Source organism: Amia ocellicauda, chromosome 10 (genome assembly GCF_036373705.1).
Source record: "Amia ocellicauda isolate fAmiCal2 chromosome 10, fAmiCal2.hap1, whole genome shotgun sequence".
Lineage (NCBI taxonomy): Eukaryota > Metazoa > Chordata > Actinopteri > Amiiformes > Amiidae > Amia > Amia ocellicauda.
In genome coordinates this window covers 6,604,063-6,625,454 of record NC_089859.1, presented here as the reverse complement: position 1 = coordinate 6,625,454, position 21,392 = coordinate 6,604,063, and the positions used below count along the sequence as shown (strand labels likewise).

Below are 21,392 nucleotides of genomic sequence, written 5' to 3'. Positions count from 1 at the left end.
CAAGTCTAAACAGATACAGCTGCTGACTGAAAACAATGGAAATTGACATTAATAATGGATGAACTTTGCATTTAAATTAGTTTTATTGCATATTGACATATCTAATATCAGATGGTGAATAACCCCCAATTTGCTCTGTTTTGGGTTGGAACGGACTAACAGCCCATTGCTTTAATAGGTTTCAGCTCTCTCTGCAGTAAAGGCATAATAGATTGATGTCTTTATTTCTTAAAAAAGAACCATTTTCTAAATTTAAGTGTCACCAGTGATATGAGGAAGATACAATCAACTTTAAAGAAAGACGACTTGATTTTCTATGGTGCCATGGTAACGGCCTGATGGAAGATTGTTTCTAATTCTGTTCTGACGCGGCGCAGCGCCGGAGGGGAGCTTACAGCACTGCTCCTGCAGGATGATGTAGGACATTAATACAAACTGAAACATTTAAATTGTGTCTCCAGCTTCATAGCATCAGTGAAAGTTAACGCGTTAACTTCAATAGCAAAAGTAAAGACACTGTCATTTGTCATTAAGCCAAACACACTCGTTCCACCCCCAAAAATATACAGTTGTGAGGGGTTCACAAATAAATCCAAGGAAAATGTATTATTACATTAGTGTGAACAATGCATTATCACCTCAGCTGACTAACATAATTAAGTGGTGTGCTCTGAATTGCAACAATTAATATTTGTTTCTATTCAGTTGTAAGCAAACGATCATAGCATTTTTAGCTGCTAAGACAGAGGTTGTTGTCTACAATGAAAAGAGCAATGCTTGGTTCAGCAGGCAGCTGTCAAAATTTAAGATGAAGGCTACATTGTGGCAAATTCTCATTTCCATCAATGCCAGAATGGGAAGATATTAATAACTCTCAAAGAAAATGTGACTAAACCATCCTAAACACAGTTTTGGATGCCTAGATACAGTACTGTATAGCTCGTTCATTTATTTAATATAATCGCAGGTATTAATGTAAGGAAGTCCCAGCTGTACTCAGTCGGGATTTTCTTAGTACCATGCTAAAAAACAAACAGTCCTTTTAAACAGTGTACAAACAGTATATGCAGTGCTGTGATAAGAACACATTTAGATTCAGTTGAGGCTCAGAAGGATATGTATTGAGAGGCATTCGGAGGGTTTGTGTGCATTCAATGTGAGCTTTATAACAGTAAAAACGAAATGTATCATTGAACAATGTAGATTACATTTTTGCCATTACATGATCCTATACATGCATGTACACATGCCTACAGCACTGTGCATAATTATGTCATGCATACCCCTACTGCCCAGAGAGGTAAATGGCATATGTACCCATGTATAAAGTCACTGTCTACACAGCTAGGAAACTGACAGGTGATAAACAAGGGCTGCCAGCAGGGGAGTGAAAAGGGCCAGAAAAGGGCAGACACATGTCTGAGAAAACAGCAGTGACATCGTTTACAAAACTGCCAGAAGTGCGGAAATAAAGTACCTTTGCACCTGTTCACTTCCGTACAAATCCCTTTCGCGGAATGTTTTTCCCTTTGGCCAAAGCATAGTTTATTCTCCTTTTAAAATGGAGGTTGTGAAATCGAATCCCTGCTTGACCAAAATCAGGCCTTGCAAGCGGCAACTCATCCCACTCCTAATGTTTTGTGTGTGATCTGCTCGTATACCCAGGTATAGTGGGGCGGTTTTCTCATCATTTTCCTATGTAGGTTAGGTCAAAGTCTTTCCATAGATGACAGAGGATGTGTCTATGTGCAAAACACTAACTGTGTAACTTGCTTATACATAATTCCGACTTTTTGCTGAAGCATAGTTTGTTTTCCCTGCAAGCAGGAGGTTGTGAGATCAAATCCCAGCTGGTACAGGAAATTAATCAGACTCTCACATGTAGTTTCCGTTACTGGAACTTCTCAAGCCTTTCAGGTCTAGCTTTCTAGTCCAGGGCAATTGTTTGCAATCTACCATATTTACAAAATATTTTTTATCAGATTAATGTACTTGCCTACCATAAAGGCAAACCCTACTTATCTCAAAAGGATTGAAATACATAAATAAATAAACCCAGTTAATTGGAATACCCAATTACCCAGTGGAGACATTTATGAGTGGAATATCCTTTTGAATTGTGGACGTCTAAAACACATGTTGCTGCTCCCACTGAGAGGTAGTATTCACCATTTTGATAGTAACTTTGGCTATGAGTGAAAGAGAAGAAAACATGTGCTATTCAATTGCCTAGAACATTTTAACATAGTTTCAGTTAATCTATTTAAAGGTAGGAGCTGACCTTCCCGCTATTTTATAAGGTTAATTGGGGTCCTTTGATTTCTCTAGAATGTGTTTGCGGAAGTAATTAAAATTTCAGTTATACTCTTTTCTGGTTTAACTGCAATTATAGACAGTCTAAATTAGCTTGCAGCGTGAGAGTTAGCTTTCTCCAAGGTTATTTTTGTGTCGCTACGGACTGCAATTGTTTAATGATAGAAACTTAGTCTAGCAACATGGCTTTGTACTTCTGCCTTTTACAAGTAGAGTCATGGAATGTAATAATGATAATAGTTATGAATATGTGAATTCATATTATAAGACACACACACAATTATATAGAAGATGACAACAAGCAAATGCAGGCACAATGGAGTGGTGCTATTAAAACATGGTCACATGGTCACAAATCACATGAGAAAAGCAACTCCACCTTTTTGGATAAGCTTGCAAAGTGCTGACCGATCTGCAGCTTAAGAATATTAATAAGCTGATCATGCGGGAACTGGCACAATGATTGAGTTCACTAACTCTGCAGTAAATAGAAAGAAGACATTTAGATAAAGGGAAAGGTCAATCTGGATGCATGCTTAAAGGCAATAATGATATTATCATCATAATATTGTTATGGCCTTGTATTTGTTTTGCCTCATTTTGAAAAGCTTTTAACAGCCATCTGTTGGACTGAAGTGGGGCACTGCTGGCAAACTGATTAGACACCACAGAAACCCTAATGGGTTTATTGTTTCTGTTAAAGCACAATTGTGCAGGTATAAGATAACAGGAAATAACACTCGCATCAGGTAGCCTGATGTTGAAACATTTTACTTGTAATAGCAATGGATTTATCAGCATTAGCCTGTTTTCTAGAAGGGATCCATGTATAAGATAGCTGAGAAATGCATTTGAAAAAATGGCTTTTGTTGGGTAACTCTAGGTAAGGAATTAAATCCATATCTGACACTAAATCAGAAAAAATAAAGACAGCCTGATTCACCAAGAAAAATAACAGAGTATTGCAATTATATAAACCTTGCACGCTTTCATGCTAGAAACTCTAGATTAAATCTTGTATTATTATATATCTCTTTTATTGCACACAGTTACATTATATAGATGGAAATAACAAGTATTTCATTTATTAAACTTAATTTAACTTTAGTATGGAGTGTTCAGTTCCTGCTTGATGCTCAATGCAGTTTCTTAATCTAATGTTTTAAGACTCAGCACAGTATCTTAATCTAATATTATATCACAAGGGCGTTCTTTATCAGTAAGAAATCATGCAGAGGAGGCAAATTTCCAGCTCTCTTTTGTATGTGGGAAGGAACAATTTGTTTAGGAGGTGGAAGGAAAAGAAAAGAAAAAGAACAGACTGCTGTATTTACTGCCTGTGCAGTTGTTCCAACTCGATTGTAAAACCCACAGCATTCACAGTCAATAAATTCCTCTACAAAAACTCCAGTAAACTTAATAGCAAAGGACTATAAATGTTTCCTGAGCCTTTTATTACAGTGAGAACCTGTGTGCGAAACTGTGACGATGGGAGAATGCATTGTGATTGTGGGAGGATGTTGTTGGACAGAAAAAGTTTGACATGAATTCTGTGATAAAAAGTCTACATAAAGATTACAACTGCTCTGGTGCCCTGGCTCCTTAATCCTATAGGTTTTAGGTAATGTTATGAACGGTAAGAATTTGAATGTGTCTTGCCAAAATTCAGTGGCTGTGAACTTACTTCCCCCTGACAGAGGGCGAACTATTCTGACATTACACACACATCGCGTTCTACCAACCATAACCTGCTTGTCCTGCAGACCAAGCAATCTGTATTATCCAGACACCTGGTGGAACAGCTTGGATGTCCCGAACATCTGTCAATATGCCATTGTTTATGGAGATAGGCACTGGTTTCCCACTATGCTGTGGATAATCAGAAATTTCACAGACCACTAACTGTCACTCTAACCGCATTAACTTTGAGACACGGCCTTTCATAAGTATTCCACACACTTAACAACGAAAACAACAATAACTCATTAGTGGGACCCATGATGATACTCTAGTCGTCTGGCGCCCATGACCATGGCAAACCCGTCGTGAATAAGATAAGACATCTGTGCACAGTGCTGTTAAAACCACAGGCTCACATCTGAATTTGGTAAATTGTTAAACAATGGCATCCTATAAAGTAGGGCACAACTGTAGCTTCCCTACACAGGCTGTGAACTCTTGTAAAGTGAGACTCGCCTGTCGTCAGCATAACTCGATTAAACAGACTGTCCGCACACCTACCCAGCTAACCAAGTGAGCCTGTGGCAATGCTGCAATAAAGTCAACACAGAACAAAGTGATGGTGTGGTAGCATACATTTGTAGACTCCAGGGGGAATTGTCAAAACATTACCAAACAATGTTATAAATTGACCTATATTGAAGAGCAGAAATATCCATACATAATAAGAAAATACAAGGAATAAACAGTTTCAGTTAAATTAAAAAATGATCTAACACAAAATACTGTGTATATGCATTCAAAATAATAGAGGTGGACTTGATATGTATGGTTGCAGAGAGGAACCCATGATATGTGCAGACAGCAAACACTGAACATTAATGACTCTATGTGGTCGGGGGAAAAACTTTTTTTACAAATTTTTTCTCAAATGGTCTTTGTCAGAAACAAAATACAACCAAACTGCAACCTGAAATGTGTTAATTGCTTCAAAAGCACTGAATGAGAATTGTGTGTGTTTCAACATATGAAATGCCTTTTCTTCACCCCACAATTCAGTTAGAAACCGCAGACAGATTGACAGTGAGACTGCAGGGTTAACTGTGCTTGTGGACAACATAGGCACTTTTCACTTGAATTTGTCACCTAGAAACAAGTGTAATTCAATTCAAAAGCTTTGTTGTCAGTAGAAGACTAATGTGCTTATTATGAATATGTATAAGGGCCAAATTTCAAAAAGGGCTGTGTGAATGACCTCAGGCCATCTTTGAATCAGTCCCAAACAGCAACTTACTGTTTTTCTGGGACATTCACAAACTGTAAACATTTTTATTAACTAGGCCCCTGTAGATTTCAGGGTATTTCTGATCAGAGACAGTTTGATATGTGTGTGAACTAAAATCCCTGTTTAATGTGATATTCCACTGACACCCTGATTAAATCAGTATACAAAACTGAGGATAACTTCCAGGAGAAATATATGGCAGAGCACAGTATCAAAAATATATTGCATTAAGCAATCATTTTGTCAAAGCATGAGCTGTATTCTGCAGTCATGCACATAGCTATACTGTGAAGTACTAAAATGCATTAAACCTATAAGTGAACACTATGCATAAAAAAGGGTGTTATTTTAATAAAGGAAATATAATATATATATATATATATATATATTTATATATGATAAAGTCCAGAAATCCTTCTCAGTCTAAACTGCCACACAAACAGGATTAAAAGTATCATGCATCACTTTGCAAGAGGTAATTTGGATAGAGCATAAAAACGTGGGACCTGTGAGTGAACTTAACATGCAGTGTAAAAGCACCTGCAGTATCTGAAGTAATGGCATTTAATGGAGTACAGTGCCTGTGCACAATTGTATTACCTTAATGGCACTCCATGATATTCAGAGCACCTGGTTTGAGAGAAAGTTCAACTAGTTTTATGTAAGTACGTTTATTTTTGTAACTGGGAACCAACCTGGAACATTAAACTTTAGTCTCTTGCTACTTCTTTCCTTTTTACAGAGATATGTTGGAAAACCTGTCTCTGATAGCCAATGGTGACCGGATGAGTTTAGCTCAGCTTAGTACTCCTAGCTCCATTGAAGAAGTCATTCAATGGCTGAACATAATCAGCACTCGAGGGAGGGAACCGGAGCAAGGATGCCGCTGGGAGGGATGCAGTGGAGCTCAGTGGAGGCATATGGTACTGGAGGGCTTTTGATTTTAGGAACTTGTGAAGATAAATGAAAAATGAACCAAAATTAAAATATCTTCTGTGTGCAGTTGCCCTTTTTATCAAAACTTTCAGTAGGAAAAAAAGATCTAAAGTTGCCCAAATTCCCCAGCTATAAGATAAACCCTTTAACCAAAGCCCTGTCAAAAGCAGGTTCTTCATAGCTGTGAAAACACTGCCATTACAAGGAACTAATTCTGCAGCTCTAGTACGCATGACTTGTGCTTTACTCCTCATAAGTTACTCCTTCTCAGTCAATAGCTTTTCATTTTTTGGATTGCCTTTTCATGCTGAGCACCATCTCCAAGCACTCTACAATGAGTCATGCTACAATAGGACACAATACAAATATGGCACAAGAGGTATGCAGGAAATGCAATCACGTTTTTTTCATATATAACACAAAAAATATGCTGCAAAATTTTAAGGATTTCAATGAAAACAATGTATGCATTTTTTTTATTTTATCCCCAGTCCTTCGATATATTTAACCAAGTAATGTGTTTACCTGCATTATGTGTTAGTTTGTGTGTATATTTAGATATAGTGCCTTTTTTGTGGGTTCTGTGGAACTACAAGTTGCTACAATATTTCGGTGGCAAACCAATTTCTGAATTTTATGCAGAATTTGGCATTATGTTGTAATGGGGCTCGACGGGTGCAATATAGCTATTCTCTCGATGATACGCAATAGCTTTCAGGACTTATTATTTGTTAGTAATAGGAACTTATATTGAAATTAAGGAAAAGGGAACACTATTTTTTTATTACAATGATAAAGTTGTAATCACAGAGCATTTCCACAACGATTTGGCAAATTTGTCATTTATGTCAGGACTGCTGTCATCGTATCACATACTTCACCTTAGCTGCGTTCTATACTCTGCTTCTCCTTTGATAGGCTCGACAGCCACGGGAATTGAACAGTTTAGAGCTCCCTTGAAACTTTGATGGCTCAATGTAAAAAAAACGTTTCACTTGAGTGTGTTTCAGAAACAGTAAACTGTCTATTAGTAGGGTATCCTGCCGAACAGGAGGAAGATTGAGGGCATTATATGTAATTCTGTACACAGGAGACCACAAAACAGTGCCGCCACATCAACCATTTCACGGCTTTATTTGCTTCATTGCAATGTAGATTCTTTTGGGTTTTTTTTTCCACGTCAACGGTGCACTTGGGATTTTATAAGCTCAAATTTGGTATTATGAAGACTTTGAGATATGTATTCGTAACTGTGTATGTGAGGGTGCATTAACAAATGGTATACATTACAAAGCCCACATCACAGAATCAGTGTTTATTGTTCATTCAGTGCCTCAGAGAGAAAGCACCATCACTAAAGTCGTGCACACAGAAGATTACATGGGATCATTGTATTTTTGTTTATGGGATGCCTTCTGCCCAAATATACTGTAAGTTCATATATTGCGGAATCAATTACTAATACTTTATAGGAATGTTATGACAGTATAACAGATAAATCATTAACCAATGCAGTTTCAAATACTTGATTAGTTGCAAATAACATTGACAGACGTGCCATCATTTGAGGAAGACACACTTTTCAGTTGGCATTTTGGTGTTAAAGTTCAACAGTTTGCAGAAAATGTGAAAAGTGTTCTACTTACACTGCCTTTACTTCAGTGTTTTCAATTTTAATTTTTCATTAATTATATAGAACTGCCAACTACCAGACTGTGATAAGAAATTAATTTGTTCAATCCTTCTCCGTGCTTTTGTTTGTCAGAACTGTTTACGACACTTATTGTCGCACAAAGCCACTTAATGCCTGATTACTGTTGCACTCAGAGAGGTGAAAAAGATATGGCAAAGTAACATTTGGGGTGAAGAAATGCAATTTGTTTCCCATTTCCCCCTGTCTCTTTGTTTAATGCTCCTTAATTAGCTGGGTGTTGTGTGACAGAGACTACTCTTGTCTTGATAAGAACACCAAATCAATCTCGCTGCTGCCAAAAGCTTGGCTGCAAAACAACATTATCCTGCAGAAGGCAGCAGACCATTATAATAATTTCCCACCATGATCAAATTGACCTTCCTCTGAGGTCATTCACTTCAACCTATACACGCCACTCTAAAAAATAAATAAAAGCAACCACAACCCAATGCATCGTCTAGCTGCTATTAATTCCAAACACATTCCCATCCAGGATCATTTAAATCTGAGTCCTTGGCTGGTAATCTATCTTGGTGATGTGGCTCAATTGAGAAAATTATTCAGTCCTCTGGAAATCCATAATTCACTGCCATTTCTTGTCTGTTCTACATTTCATCTCACCGTTGCCCTTTGTGAACTATTCATTCTGGACAATGGGACAGTTCCCCTAGCCACACACTGGTGACAAGTGCTTCGCATTGCAAATGCCACCTGACATATATTGATGCCTCCCTGGTCGATGTGTGTTTTCACAAGTGGCAAGGTTGGAATTACTTGAGGGACAGCATGGTCTCTGATCTTGCAAGCACTTGAAAGCTGTGGCAGGGTTGTAGAGTCTCAGTTTCACACAAGTCTAATTTCCAGGTCCTGAAGTCATTGTGCATCATAACTGATGTCACACAACCATCATACTGTAGATGAAAATTCACAGCAGTGAATGGGACTGAAAGCTGAAGTCATTTCATTAGTTTTTTCTGCAGTACAGTAGCTCATTACATTCCGTGGTTCTGTATATATTATCCTTTCACATGATGTTAACCACCCTGATTAAACACTCATATTATGTCTTAGTAAAAGTAAAAGTAATATTGCAAAACACTTTTTGTTACCTGAAACGGAGGATGAGAGCCAGGCAGACTAAGCATCTATTTCAAATAATGTATTATAACAGATCAAATGTAACCAATTTGATGTCCTAACATTAACATGAACTGTATTTATATATATATATATATATATATATATATATATATATGAATGGTTACACAATAATAATAGATCTACTTCTTATATATAGGAAATCTTACAGATCAAAACAAAACTTTGATTCACATGCAAATAGAAAACTATAAACCTGTACTCAGTGACAGCTTAATTGTTAAATAAATATATTTGGTAGACCAAAGTTGTTGTCGTTATTATTAATAATAATAGTTGATGTAATCCAGCTCCTAGACTTCCAAAACCAATTCCGTCAAAGTTATTTGTCAAGATGACATTTTTTCATTCTTGTAAATTTCCCAATCTCCATAAGACCTTATATAGAAAACTAATAATATTTTTTTGAAAATGTTGGTTATTGCTCTACAAACTCAATTTACCCAGGGTGACTCTCATTCAAAAACAGGACAGGATCATAAATTAGGGAACTGTTACATAGTGCAAAAGAAAAAGTCCACAAAACACATATGCAATCATGCAATTATACTGAAAGCAAACATGTAAGTGATTTAAAATGCAGACAACCCAGGAGGAATACAGATATGACTTCATGTCTCATACTTACCAAGAATCTCAAACAGCTGATTTATAACTAGTGATAGTCTTGAATGAGTGCCCCTGTTAGTCTGTTACTCACTTATTCCATCTGGTAATGGCAACCACCTTATGGCCCCCCACCTACAAAACACAAAACAAACAAACAATGCTTTGGCAAGCCTCCTTCCTGAGCTTTTTCTTTCCAAGATCAGACTGCAAAGCGAGACTCTCGCAGTGTGTAAAGCTCAGCACATCCACCTACACACTGCAGGGGAGGTGTGATACCAAAGGTTGGCTTCAGGCATGGATTACTAAGCATCTCTGTTCAGGATACCAGAATACCTTACAAGAACACACTTAAAACGTACATACAGTATTTCGCAGCAAGGTGTTTGGCCTACAAATCTAGGCTGGCAGTACGTTCACACAAAATGTTCTCTTCACCGTTTCCAATCAAAGAGTTTTTTTCTCACACTTGCTGTTGTACCCAAGCTGTTCACCAAACTGCAATTAAAGCACTATGACTGTTGGAAGAATGGTAGCTTGGAGCTGTTGAAGTAAAACTGCAGAGCTATGTCTTACAAAGGGGTAGTGCTTTTTTTTTTTGCTCATTGAAACCTCCTCTTTCAGCACAAGATGAAAATTATTCCCCTTCCATTTTCCATGAAGCCAGCTTGGTAAAGTGCTTTACACTGATCTTCTGTACAACTTTGTATTGCACAGGAAATTGCTTTAGTTCAGGTTTGATTTGTCTAGGGAGAAATGGAAACAAGAAAACTGATGGGGAATAAATGGAGCTTTGAATACTTATTTTGGTCTCTGAAATGATTGTAGGTAAAACATAAAAGGAATATGATGTTTATTTTCTGGGAACATTTTGTACCCCTTTTAGAGAGAAATAATCAACAGAAATAAAGAATACCTATGAAGTTGCCATTGTTATGAATGCCTGGTGGTAGATCAATTGCCAACAGCCAGGAGTTCAACAAGGGATCTTTAACTTACTGTACTATTGGGAAGTTGGGAAAATGAATGGTAGTTGGATTGAGGAATCAGAGAATGCTTGTAAAGTGTATTCTAACTAATTTCAATGATAAAATAAAAAATGGCATTTTTTGTGTGTGTATCATTTATATTTTATTATGTTTAGAATAACAGTGACAGAATTTGAATCTCCTATAAGTACATAAGGTTATATTCAAATACAGCTATATAATGCATTATACATATGGCCCAGCATGAATAAATAAATAATAACACACGTTGTGATCTCTACACTGTTGATGAAAAATAAATAGATATTTCATGACAGAGATTGGAAAACTCTGGGGTTTTAAATTTTAAAAAAATTAAAAAGGGGGTTTTAAGGTTTTCTGCTCTGTACGTGGTTGTGTCCCATTTACATTTTCATTTGTCTGTTAAGCTTGAGCTAATAGGCAGCTGTGTCACAATCCTGGAATATCACATCTTTCTGACATTGATGTTAACCTCCAGTCACTGTTGTTAATTTTGGCAGCTGCCAAACAAAGAAACTTGATTTCAGCTCTTTTTCAAAATGATTGTTCCCCTAAACACAGGCTGTTTTCAATTTCCATGGCATTGTTATTCTGTTTTCATTCACAGAGTCTGGCTTAGACTGTCAGTCCCATAAAGTTATGCAGGGCAACTCCTACTTTCCTGGGAAATTCTGTCAAATAATCCTTCAGTCTGCAATGGTCTCTTGTTATCTATTAAGAAAGCTCCAATGACATATTTTTCAGCTGATATTAAACACTGTAAAGCTTTATTTACTTCATGTGACAATTTCTTTCTTAGCTCAGAGTATACAGTGGCTCTCAAAAGTAATCACCATCCTTACCGTGAAGCATGGTGGTGGCAGCATCATGCTATGGGGATACCTCTCTGTGTAAGGGCCAGGAAACCTTGTAAAGATAGCGGGCAAAATGGATGCAGTAAAGTACAGAGAAATCCTGGAAGAAAACCTGCTGGAGTCTGCAAGAGACCTGGGACTTGGGAGAAGATTAATCTTCCAGCAGGACAATGACCCCAAACATACAGCAAAACCCACACTGGAGTGGCTTAAAAACAGAAAGGTCAATGTTCTGGAGTGTCCCTGTCAAAGCCCATGAGAATATGTGGAAAGAGTTGAAAATTGCTGTTCACCAAAGGTCCCCATCCAACTTGATGGAGCTTGAGCAATTTTGCAAGGAAGAATGGACAAATATTGCTGTGTCCAGATGGGCAAAGCTGGTAGAAACGTATCCACATAGACTCAGGGCTGTAATTGCTACCAAAGGTGCCTCTACCAAATATTGACTGAAGGGGGTGATTACTTATGCATTCAGTTATTTTCTGATTTGTATTTGTAATTAATTTAGAACAATTTGCATTTATTTTTCATTTTGACATGATGGACATTTTCAAAGTCCTGGGGGGTGAATACTCTGAGAGCCACTATATCTATGAAAGAAATATACATTAAATGACAATGCTTCCAAAATTAAAAAAAATAAATAAAGTGCTTTATAGTTCTAAACTACTGAGATTTACATATGATGGCTGAGATAAAATTAAAATAACAACAAACAAACAAACAAACAATTAAAGTTGTATCATTATTATTAACGGTATATCACCATTACCAATACCATTAGCCCATATCAATCCACTGCCCAAGATGTTTCCACGATCTACCACTTCTCTTTTCCATGTCACGCCTGCAGAGTTTATGATTTCATCTTCCCATTTTAGTGGTCGTCTTCTAGATCTTTTCTCATCTCTTAGTATCCATTAGTATCCTTTGTCCATCTCTGATCTGTTCTTCTTGCAGTGTGTCCGGCCCATTGCCATTTTAACATTTTCACTCTTTCAATGATGTCACATATTTTGGTTTGTTCTCGGATCCATTCATCTCTTCTTGTTATTCCAAGCATTCATCTCTCCATGCTTTCTTGTGTTGCCTGCAGTTTCTGTAACATTTTTAAGTTAAGTGATCAAGTTTCACAGCCATAAGTGAGCACTGGTCGTATGCATAGATCAAATACTTTTCTCTTCAGGCAAGCAGGTAGATTTCCTTTCAACAGTGTGTGGTTTCTTCCAAATCCACTCCATCCCATTTTTACTATTTTGATTTCTTCCATAATATCTCCATCTGCACTGATTTGTTGTCCAAGGTAGACATAACTTCTTTGAATATCCGTTGATCTACTGCAAAGCTGTAAAACATGACTTTCTTTTACTTAGGTTCATTTTAAGACCAGTTTCCTTGTATCTGAGAGTTCTTGATATTGAAGCTGCAGGTATTCAGGTATAAATATATACACTCTCTATATATATTCTTAAATTCACTGTTTGTTTCTGCCATCTACTGGTTCTTATAAAGAGACAGGGATTTTAACATGAGTGCACGGCTCTCCCCGCCCCCATCCACCTAGAATTCACACAGAAAGTAACGATTCCCTAACTTGGCAATGGTTCACAAGGGGAAGCATTATGTGAAAATATAAATGTTTTCACAGTTTAAAATCTTGACAGTAGGATATCTTGACTCAAGGCACAGCACATTAATAAATCATTCACCCTATCAGTGGCAGAGGAACTTCAAGTGCCTTAAATATAGCAGGAAACTACTGATAAGAAAATAATTTCATTATATATATATAAAAATCAAGGCCTGTCTCTGAAGCTTTGTATTAGAAAGCAAATGCAGTTTCTGTGCTTGGTATGCTTCAGCCTCACAAATGACAGACATTAACAGACTTTAAGGAATCCATATTTTTCTGGTCAATTTAATATACAACATAATGTTGGTTACATTGAAATAATATATATAATATTTGTTTCCCACATTCACAGGATCAGTAAAATAAAATCCCCATTAAAACAAACAGTCTAGCATTTTTTTCAATAAAAGTGCTCTCTCACAATAAAATAAACCATGATTCGTGATTTCCACGCAGGTCAAAGTGAATTTGGACTAGGGGCCGGATTAAATCAAAACTTTGACCCACCCGCTAATAGAAAACTACAGAGCAGTACTCAGTTGCGGCTGCAGTTTCAGGAAGATGCCACTTTCTTCTAATCAGATATGTCACCGCTATGATATACAGGTTTGTAGTTTGCTATTAGCGGGTGGGTCAAAGTTTTGATTTAATCTGGCCCCAGGACTTCATTGAAAAAACATTTTATCATCAACAGTTGTTACCTAGAAGCACAGGGACCACAGCTGCATGGATCATATACATAGTGCATATGTAAGCGACAATGATTACATTCGTAAAAATTACTTGCTTTGTAATTAATCTGTGAAAAACAATTTTTACGCTGGGCTACAAGTATTATTATATTCTTTACAGATGTGCCAATCATGATTATGTCCTCTATCTCTGATCTTTCTGACGCATCATATAAATCTATAACATTTCTCTCTCTCTCTCTTTTTTTTCTCTTTTTTTTGCAAATCTATTATCCTGATTTGGATTGACAAAGTAGGAAATACACTACAGGCTGATATATTGCATGGCATAAAAACCCTTAGGCAGCTCCACTGAAGTGCATAAACGGTAACTGCCTGTGATTCATTGTAAAATACTGGTAATATTTCAAAATCAATACAAAGGGATGTTGAGTGATTAAATGCAATATAGCTACATGATCTTAATGCTTTAGTCAGATGCTTGAAACTAAAATGGCCTGTACTTGGTACTGTAGTCTCTATGCATGAAATCAAATTATATCCAACAGAGCTCCTTTCTTATGTGTATAAAACTTACCTAGCAAAGGGCCCGATATTAGCTTGTGTGCCGTGGCTTTTAACTCAAAGGAGCCGTGATCTGGTGTCCCATATCTCTTCGTGTGCGCCTTTGCTCACTTTCCCGTTGTAGACTGTTCCTTGATAAATATATTTGAGTGGCTTTGCACTCCATATAGCTGACAACCACAAGAAACGGGCCCCCAGGTGTATTGAATTCTTTCTTCACGAGTAATTCTGATTCCAGCAGAGCACAGTCCCCCGCCTGGTGCCTTATCTCCTTGCAGGTATTGCTCTTTGCAAAAAAAATAAAAAATAAGGGCCCAGCCTTATCTGAATAATCACTGAGTCTGACACTATCCCACTGGGCCGCTGCTGTCTCTGTGCGCTTAGTCGTGGAGGAATATCAATGAGGCTGCTGATTTGGATCACATCATACATTTCCCCCTGTATTAGCATACCATATCTGGAGACCTCGCTTAAACCTGTCTTTACACAGTGCATTAATACACACCTGTCACGAAGAGTGAAAGGCTAGCTTTATATATGTATTCGCAGGCTTGCTTGTAAAGGGACTTTGGGTGAGATCATCCATGGTGCTGGGCTTGAACAGCTGCCCATCAGTACATTTCAATGAGTTCACTCTCACTTCAGTTGTGTTGAGTGAACTATGGCGCTCACGACGTTGACTTTGACATTGTCTTTTGTCCCTTGCCTGTCCTCGCCTTTGTCACTGAGGGAAGTCACATGAAAGTTTCCAGGAAAACACCTGTGTTGAAAGCTGTCTTTCAACCCTGCAACACAGCCATTTGAAGTCAACGTGTGGGTAATAGATTCATACATGAAAAAGAAAGCAAGCCGTTCACCTGTACAATGGGCCCCTGTAAACACAGCACACACAAAAATGCACTTTTACAGGAATCGTACATACGTTGTAAAGTTTGATAGAATGACTGTGGACTTCCTTTATTCAACTGTACATCAACAGAAGCCTGATTATTTATTTAATCTTTCCAGGTGCTTTGATAGGTTCCTGGAACACTGCTGTCGAACACCACAACAAAAGGAATTTTAAATGAGATCCTGCTGTATGTAATAAATGCCAAAACATTGCCGTTCATCTGTCCTCAATTTCCTATTTCATAAACGACCAACACATCCTTAAATATATACATTAACCTGCATCACTTGATTAACTCAGTCAACTCAGACAAAATAACTACTGCTATTATGACAATATACAATTTGAAAGGATTAGGTAAGTTAGATTTTAAGTTAAGAACATAAAAAATGTTACAGATGAAAGACAAAGCCATTTGGTCCATCTTACTCATGCAATAAAGTGATACACAATGAGACTGAAGGGTTAAAAGCAGCAGCTAGCTGTGCTGATTTTTAAAATGACGTGTCATATTGAGAAAAACATTTTCCCCTGTTACAACAGAGAAAAAAACAATGCTCATTTTCGAATAACAAAAGATTGACTGCGTGCGGTGAAACAAAGAAAGAAAGCTGAACGCTTTAGGAATGTGAGTGATGTAGTATTTCCTTCACAGATTTAACTCTTACTAATTCTCCTACTGAGGTAGATTTTCCCCTTTATTGAGCAAACAGGACAAAGAAAATATAAAGCTTGTAAACATTATGTAGGCACAAAAAAATATATTTTCTTTTCTTTTTTTCTCTTGCAAGGCCCCTGATGTTAAGTGGTATAATTAAAAAAAAGAAATAAGCCAAACAGCACATCCTAGTCTTCTTGGAAGTTCATTAATTCTCTGCTTGTCATGAGATTCCCGGGGGATCTCGGGGGCTGGGGATATCATTTTTCTGCATGGTTTCCTGCATTGTGAGAAACAGCCCCTGCATCCCATGGGAGCCTGTCAGACTTGGGACCGTGGTAGGAAGTCCGTGAAGGCAGACACATATATGTATGCAGGCGCGTGCATGTGTTTGTATGTGTGACTGCTAGTGTGGAAGAAAAGGAAAGAGGGAGAGCGAATGAGAGAGAGAGAGAGAGTGAGAGAGAGAGTGTACAGAAGACCCAGCTGCTGAGGGGAGTGTTGTTGGTTGCCGCCTTCCTTTGCTAAGCTGATTTACTTGTTTAAGGTCTGACCTCATCATCCTGTCAGTATGGTAGCCCATCTCCACTGTTAGGAGCAGCACAGCATCATCGCCGCGTGGAGACGGTGCACGGCTCTGGGAGCACAGCTCTGGGAGTACAGCTTGTTCCTCTAGGTTCTCTCTGTGTACTGTGCATGTGCGCAAGCTGGTCTCTGAGAGGAGCTCAGAGCGAGAGGCTGAGGAATTGTGTCGGAAGCAGCCTAGGCACACGAAGAGCAGAGACTGTACATCCTCCTACAGCAGGCACACAGTGGTAGAGAGAGGAAGGGGAAAAGAGAAAGAGAGAGAGGAGAGAGACTCATTGCCTTCATTTTTTGGATTCCTTTTTGCTCTTGATTGCCTTAAAATACCAACCCAACAAACAACAAATCCCCAACATGTCAGTGTCGGGGAAGAAAGAGTTTGATGTGAAGCAGATCTTGAGGCTGCGCTGGAGGTGGTTCAGTCATTCCTCGCAGAGTTCAGCAGGCAGCGGGAGCTACATCCAGCAGGAGGGATTTGAGCATCGGGGCACGCCAGTTCAGAACAGGTTAAAGAGTCATTCTCGGGACAGGAGTGGGCTCCGCAAGAGCGGCAGCCCAGTGCACAGCATTCTGGCACCAACTCCGGGACCCACACCAGTCTACGCCAGACCTGCTAATCAATCATGGCACCCGCAGAACATCATCGAACACCTGCAGGTGAACGAAGAGCTGCCTAAAATCGGCTCGCCGGAAAACGCCAGGAAAGACGATGCCAAAAACGGGAAAGAGGATGTAAAAACCACGTCGGAGGACCCTTCGGAGGAGGAGGCAAGAGAAAGGTATGGGCAGAGAGGGAATTTGCTGAAGCACAGGGATCGTAACGGGATTCCAGACAGCGGTGCCTCGTTCCCGGCACGCTGAAATTCTAGTGATGTTGATTGGGCTTAATTACTAAGAATTTCCTCAAAGTGTGTGAGTACACCGCACATAAATTTGACGTGCTATTGAGCATGGATTTTTGGTTGTTGTTGTTGAATGTATTACAGAGTAGACGGTGAGCAGCAGAAATAAAAAGATTAAAAAAAAAATACAAAAAAGCTCAAATATAATTCTGTCAAATTATGTGAAATTAGGTACAAATCTGTGGTGAGACTTAACAATGTAATGGTATATATATCTTCGGTCATACAGAAAGGCACTGCTTTGTTTTAGCTTATTGAATTATAAATAATATCATTAGAGAGCATATGGTAATGGCAGATTATACAATTAATGGTCTTATTTGTCCGTGCGGTAAATAATGTATGCTACGACTGAATTCCATTATGCCCAAGATTCTAAATCACTTTGAAGCGAGCATTTTTAAGTCCACTGAGTCTAATGATCATGTTTCTATTGCAACAATTTCAGACCTGAAGGTAGTTTATATGTGCTGCACTGAGGTCTAGAGTCAGATACATAGCATATTATGTGCCCTTTAAAAAAAAGGAAAAAGACCAGAGACCCTTTGAAACCTTCCACTGAGTTGCTAAAAGCTGCATATACAGATAATATATCAGCAGCATACAGCATCTACACATAAATAAATAAACTAACTGATAAATAAATGAATGCCTATTTTTGTCTATTGGTATTCCATAAGTCATTGATTTATTTCCTTGGACAAATTTTATGTCCTTGTTTTTTTATACCTCATTTGTACATGCTGCCAGCAAAGCAAAATATTCAAGTGCATATATATATATATATATATATATATATATATATATATATATATATATATATATCATATTGCTAGTGTTATACACTGACTTAAAATCACAATTACACATCAGAGGAGAGTTTGGTTTCAGCACCACAGGAAAAGAATAAAAAGGCATGCAGATGCATTATTTATTACGGGGCTGACATTTATAAACGTAGTTCAAGTGAAGGAAGGAATGTTAATTTGTTCATCAGCAACAGCTCCAATTAACCAGACTCAACCCCTTTTCTCATTAGATGGGGCTAATTAAAAAGTAGTGGTTGGTTTATTGTGCCTGTGATTTGTTTCCCTATGCATAGCTACTCCTAAAGGATTTGAATGGCAAATTGTAGACAGGAAAATGCAGTTTTACAATATGGGCTTTTGTTTTCTCCAGTGCCTTCCTGTGCTATAGCAGGAAATAAACAGGAAATACAAGTTCTGCAGTAATAATGGAAACAATTTTGCAATGCTTTTAAATCTATATCTAAGATCTGAATCGATTTATATATATATATATATATATATATATATATATATATATATACACACACACACACACACACACATTTGTTCCTGGATTACATTTTTCAACTGTCCAGTTTCTTTTACAGCGCTGATTATCCAAAAGGTTTAAGCATCAGCACTTTCCATTTGGTTTGTGCTTCAGTTGGTATTTGTTGTTTGGCATTTTAGAGCATGAATGCAGAGCATGAAAATAAACTTAAGTGTCTGTCGACCACGTAGAAACTTATCTGATAATATATGGATTTAAACTCATGTGTCAAACTATTGTAACGCATGTACGGAGAATTGGACAATTACCTGTAACTAGTTTTCTTTACATACACAAGTACATGAAGGGAGTTTATTGACAAACTAAATACAAATGTGTGTCATCTTTCCTGGCAATAAAATCTGGCTTTTACAGACTAATTCGATGACACAGTAATCTCTTATCATTCTATTGCTGGGATACATTTCTATGTATCCTACGACAATGGTAAACAAATAGGATATGTGGAGCCATGTATTCGAGTGGAAAAACGGCTCAGTTTCCCCCTGTTGCAAGACATTTATGAATAAATATAAGGCATAAATATGAAAACACATTGAGCTTTATGGAATTATAATGTATTACAGAAATGACAGCTTAAAATCCACCAGAGAAAAACACTCCATTATAAAATCCATAAATAACAGTCTGCTTCATGATATTGCTTGTAGATAAGTTTGTGTCTGGATCAGTTCCTGATCAATACAACTGTACTATGATAGAGAAATGTAAGTAGTATGATAGATCAAATCGAAGTGTAGTAAAGGGTGCATCTGTAACTTAATGCTCCTTTCCATCAGGGGGAAGGGATATTGTATATATATATAACAGCAGATCTTATACTTATTCACAATTATTTTATATATAACAACAAAGAGTTGCCTTTCTGCATTTTCTTATTGCTACAGTTTATCTAAATACAAAGTTGAAATACACCCTGGACTAAAGACTCAACATTTCCATAATGTATGTATGTACATTGGACATCTAAAATAATTGATTAAATTAATGTCCAAAATCCATTAGGAGACATTAAATGTGATCCCATTGGAACAGCTGAAGTTTTGTAATGAAATAACAGGTGTAGGGCAGATGGTAACTTTACTACCACCCCGTACTTCCAAACACATTGATTACCCAATAAACAGATGTCAAATAACGTGTGATTTTATTAGAAACTCTTTTTGTGTTCGCATTACCCATTTCTTCAGCATGTTTTTTTATTGTTATTCCGAGGGACTCAAGTCCTGTCTACAATGCTTTCTGAATCAATAAGTGAAAAGGCTGGCAGGTGGTCAGGATTAATTTTACAAGCCTGTATGTTTCACTGACCCAGCTAAAGACTAGATATCAGCAAAGGATACATCTTTTCAAACAGACGTGGACATGGAATTTAAGAATAGCCAGTCAAGCTAGAAATCCGACACATTTTTATCCATTTCACAAAGTCCTTTATTCACATGCTTCCTCTAGCTTTAAATTTGTGTTCTGCATGAAAGCTGACTGTAAAAGCTTACTATTGGACTACTGCTAGTTTATTTTTAAAAAACAGAGGTTTGTCTTCAAAGAAGTAGAAGGTTTCCTTTCTTTATATAGGAATGGCAGGAATAATTTAATGATTATTTTCTTGTATCTGGACTGACTGATATAGATCACTATTTCTGTTCACATTATAAACTGAACTACTGACTGCTCACAGTGATTCATGTGTAAACAATATGTTGAATTTGTAAAAACCTCCACAAACTATTTTAAATCACCCTGAAAATGTGGTCTTGCGTATGTGTAGGAGTTTGGTGGGTGTTTAAATGTGCTTAATTGGAATTTAAAGGGGTCTTGGTAGATTTTAATTTGTTTTCGTTACACTCCAGAAGTCTAGAGGTCTTCTTGCTCAAATAGATTTCTTCTTAAAGGTTTGAAGACTTGAGTTGCATCTTCCAAGTGAACCAGTGCCCTTTGAATCTTGTGAAAAGTGTTTAATTACGACTCAAAATGAGCCACAGGGAGGTTACGCGATGATAAGTTCTCTATGTAGGTGCAGGGAAGCATGGTTTAGTATGTTCTCATGAATTTTCATTGTGGCTCTTCTGCTCACTTAGAAAACAGGAATTGCTCTCTGACCTCCTGCATCTCCTCACTGCAGTAGGAGCCATTCACCAAGCCACTAACTAGTAAGAACTCTGCTAAGGTCACCTGTCGCAGTTTAAAATGATCGGGATATCTATAATTCATTGAGATCTTGACCTGCATTTCCTTTTATGTGTAATGGGTCTCTCTTCCTTCACAGGGACAATTTAAGTGTTCCAGGGGCTGTTGTAGTTAAGTCACCAGCTCTTGACGCAGAGTGTGTCCTTCAGGAGCACAGAGGTTTAAAAGCCCCTACATTTCTTCATAATCAATATGTTTCTCTGTAACCAAGGACCTACACATAATGACGACGTGTAACAACCAACAAATCATAACGCATTTAACACAACCAGGTGGTTCCAAAGCAACAACTCTAAAGAGGTCACCTCCCAAATAATTACCCAGCTCTCAACAGCCATACTCCTTAACCTCAAAACCTAGCTTTCCAATTCTGTCATGCCCTTTT

General features: G+C 37.7%; 1 protein-coding gene across 2 annotated transcripts in view; it reads left to right on the top strand.

The window, feature by feature from the left end:
* klhl4 (kelch-like family member 4) overlaps window positions 1–21,392 on the top strand; it is a 117,830-nt gene that overhangs the window by 49,073 nt on the left and 47,365 nt on the right. Inside the window, exon 1 of one of the 2 annotated variants that reach the window (XM_066714786.1) lies at window positions 16,368–17,338. The exons of the other annotated variant lie outside the window; for it this stretch is intronic. Within the exon in view, the coding sequence (XP_066570883.1) occupies window positions 16,914–17,338 (425 nt within the window). The 5' untranslated portion in view covers window positions 16,368–16,913. Of the gene's footprint in view, window positions 1–16,367; window positions 17,339–21,392 lie in introns of those variants that run through there. 2 annotated transcript variants of the gene reach the window in all.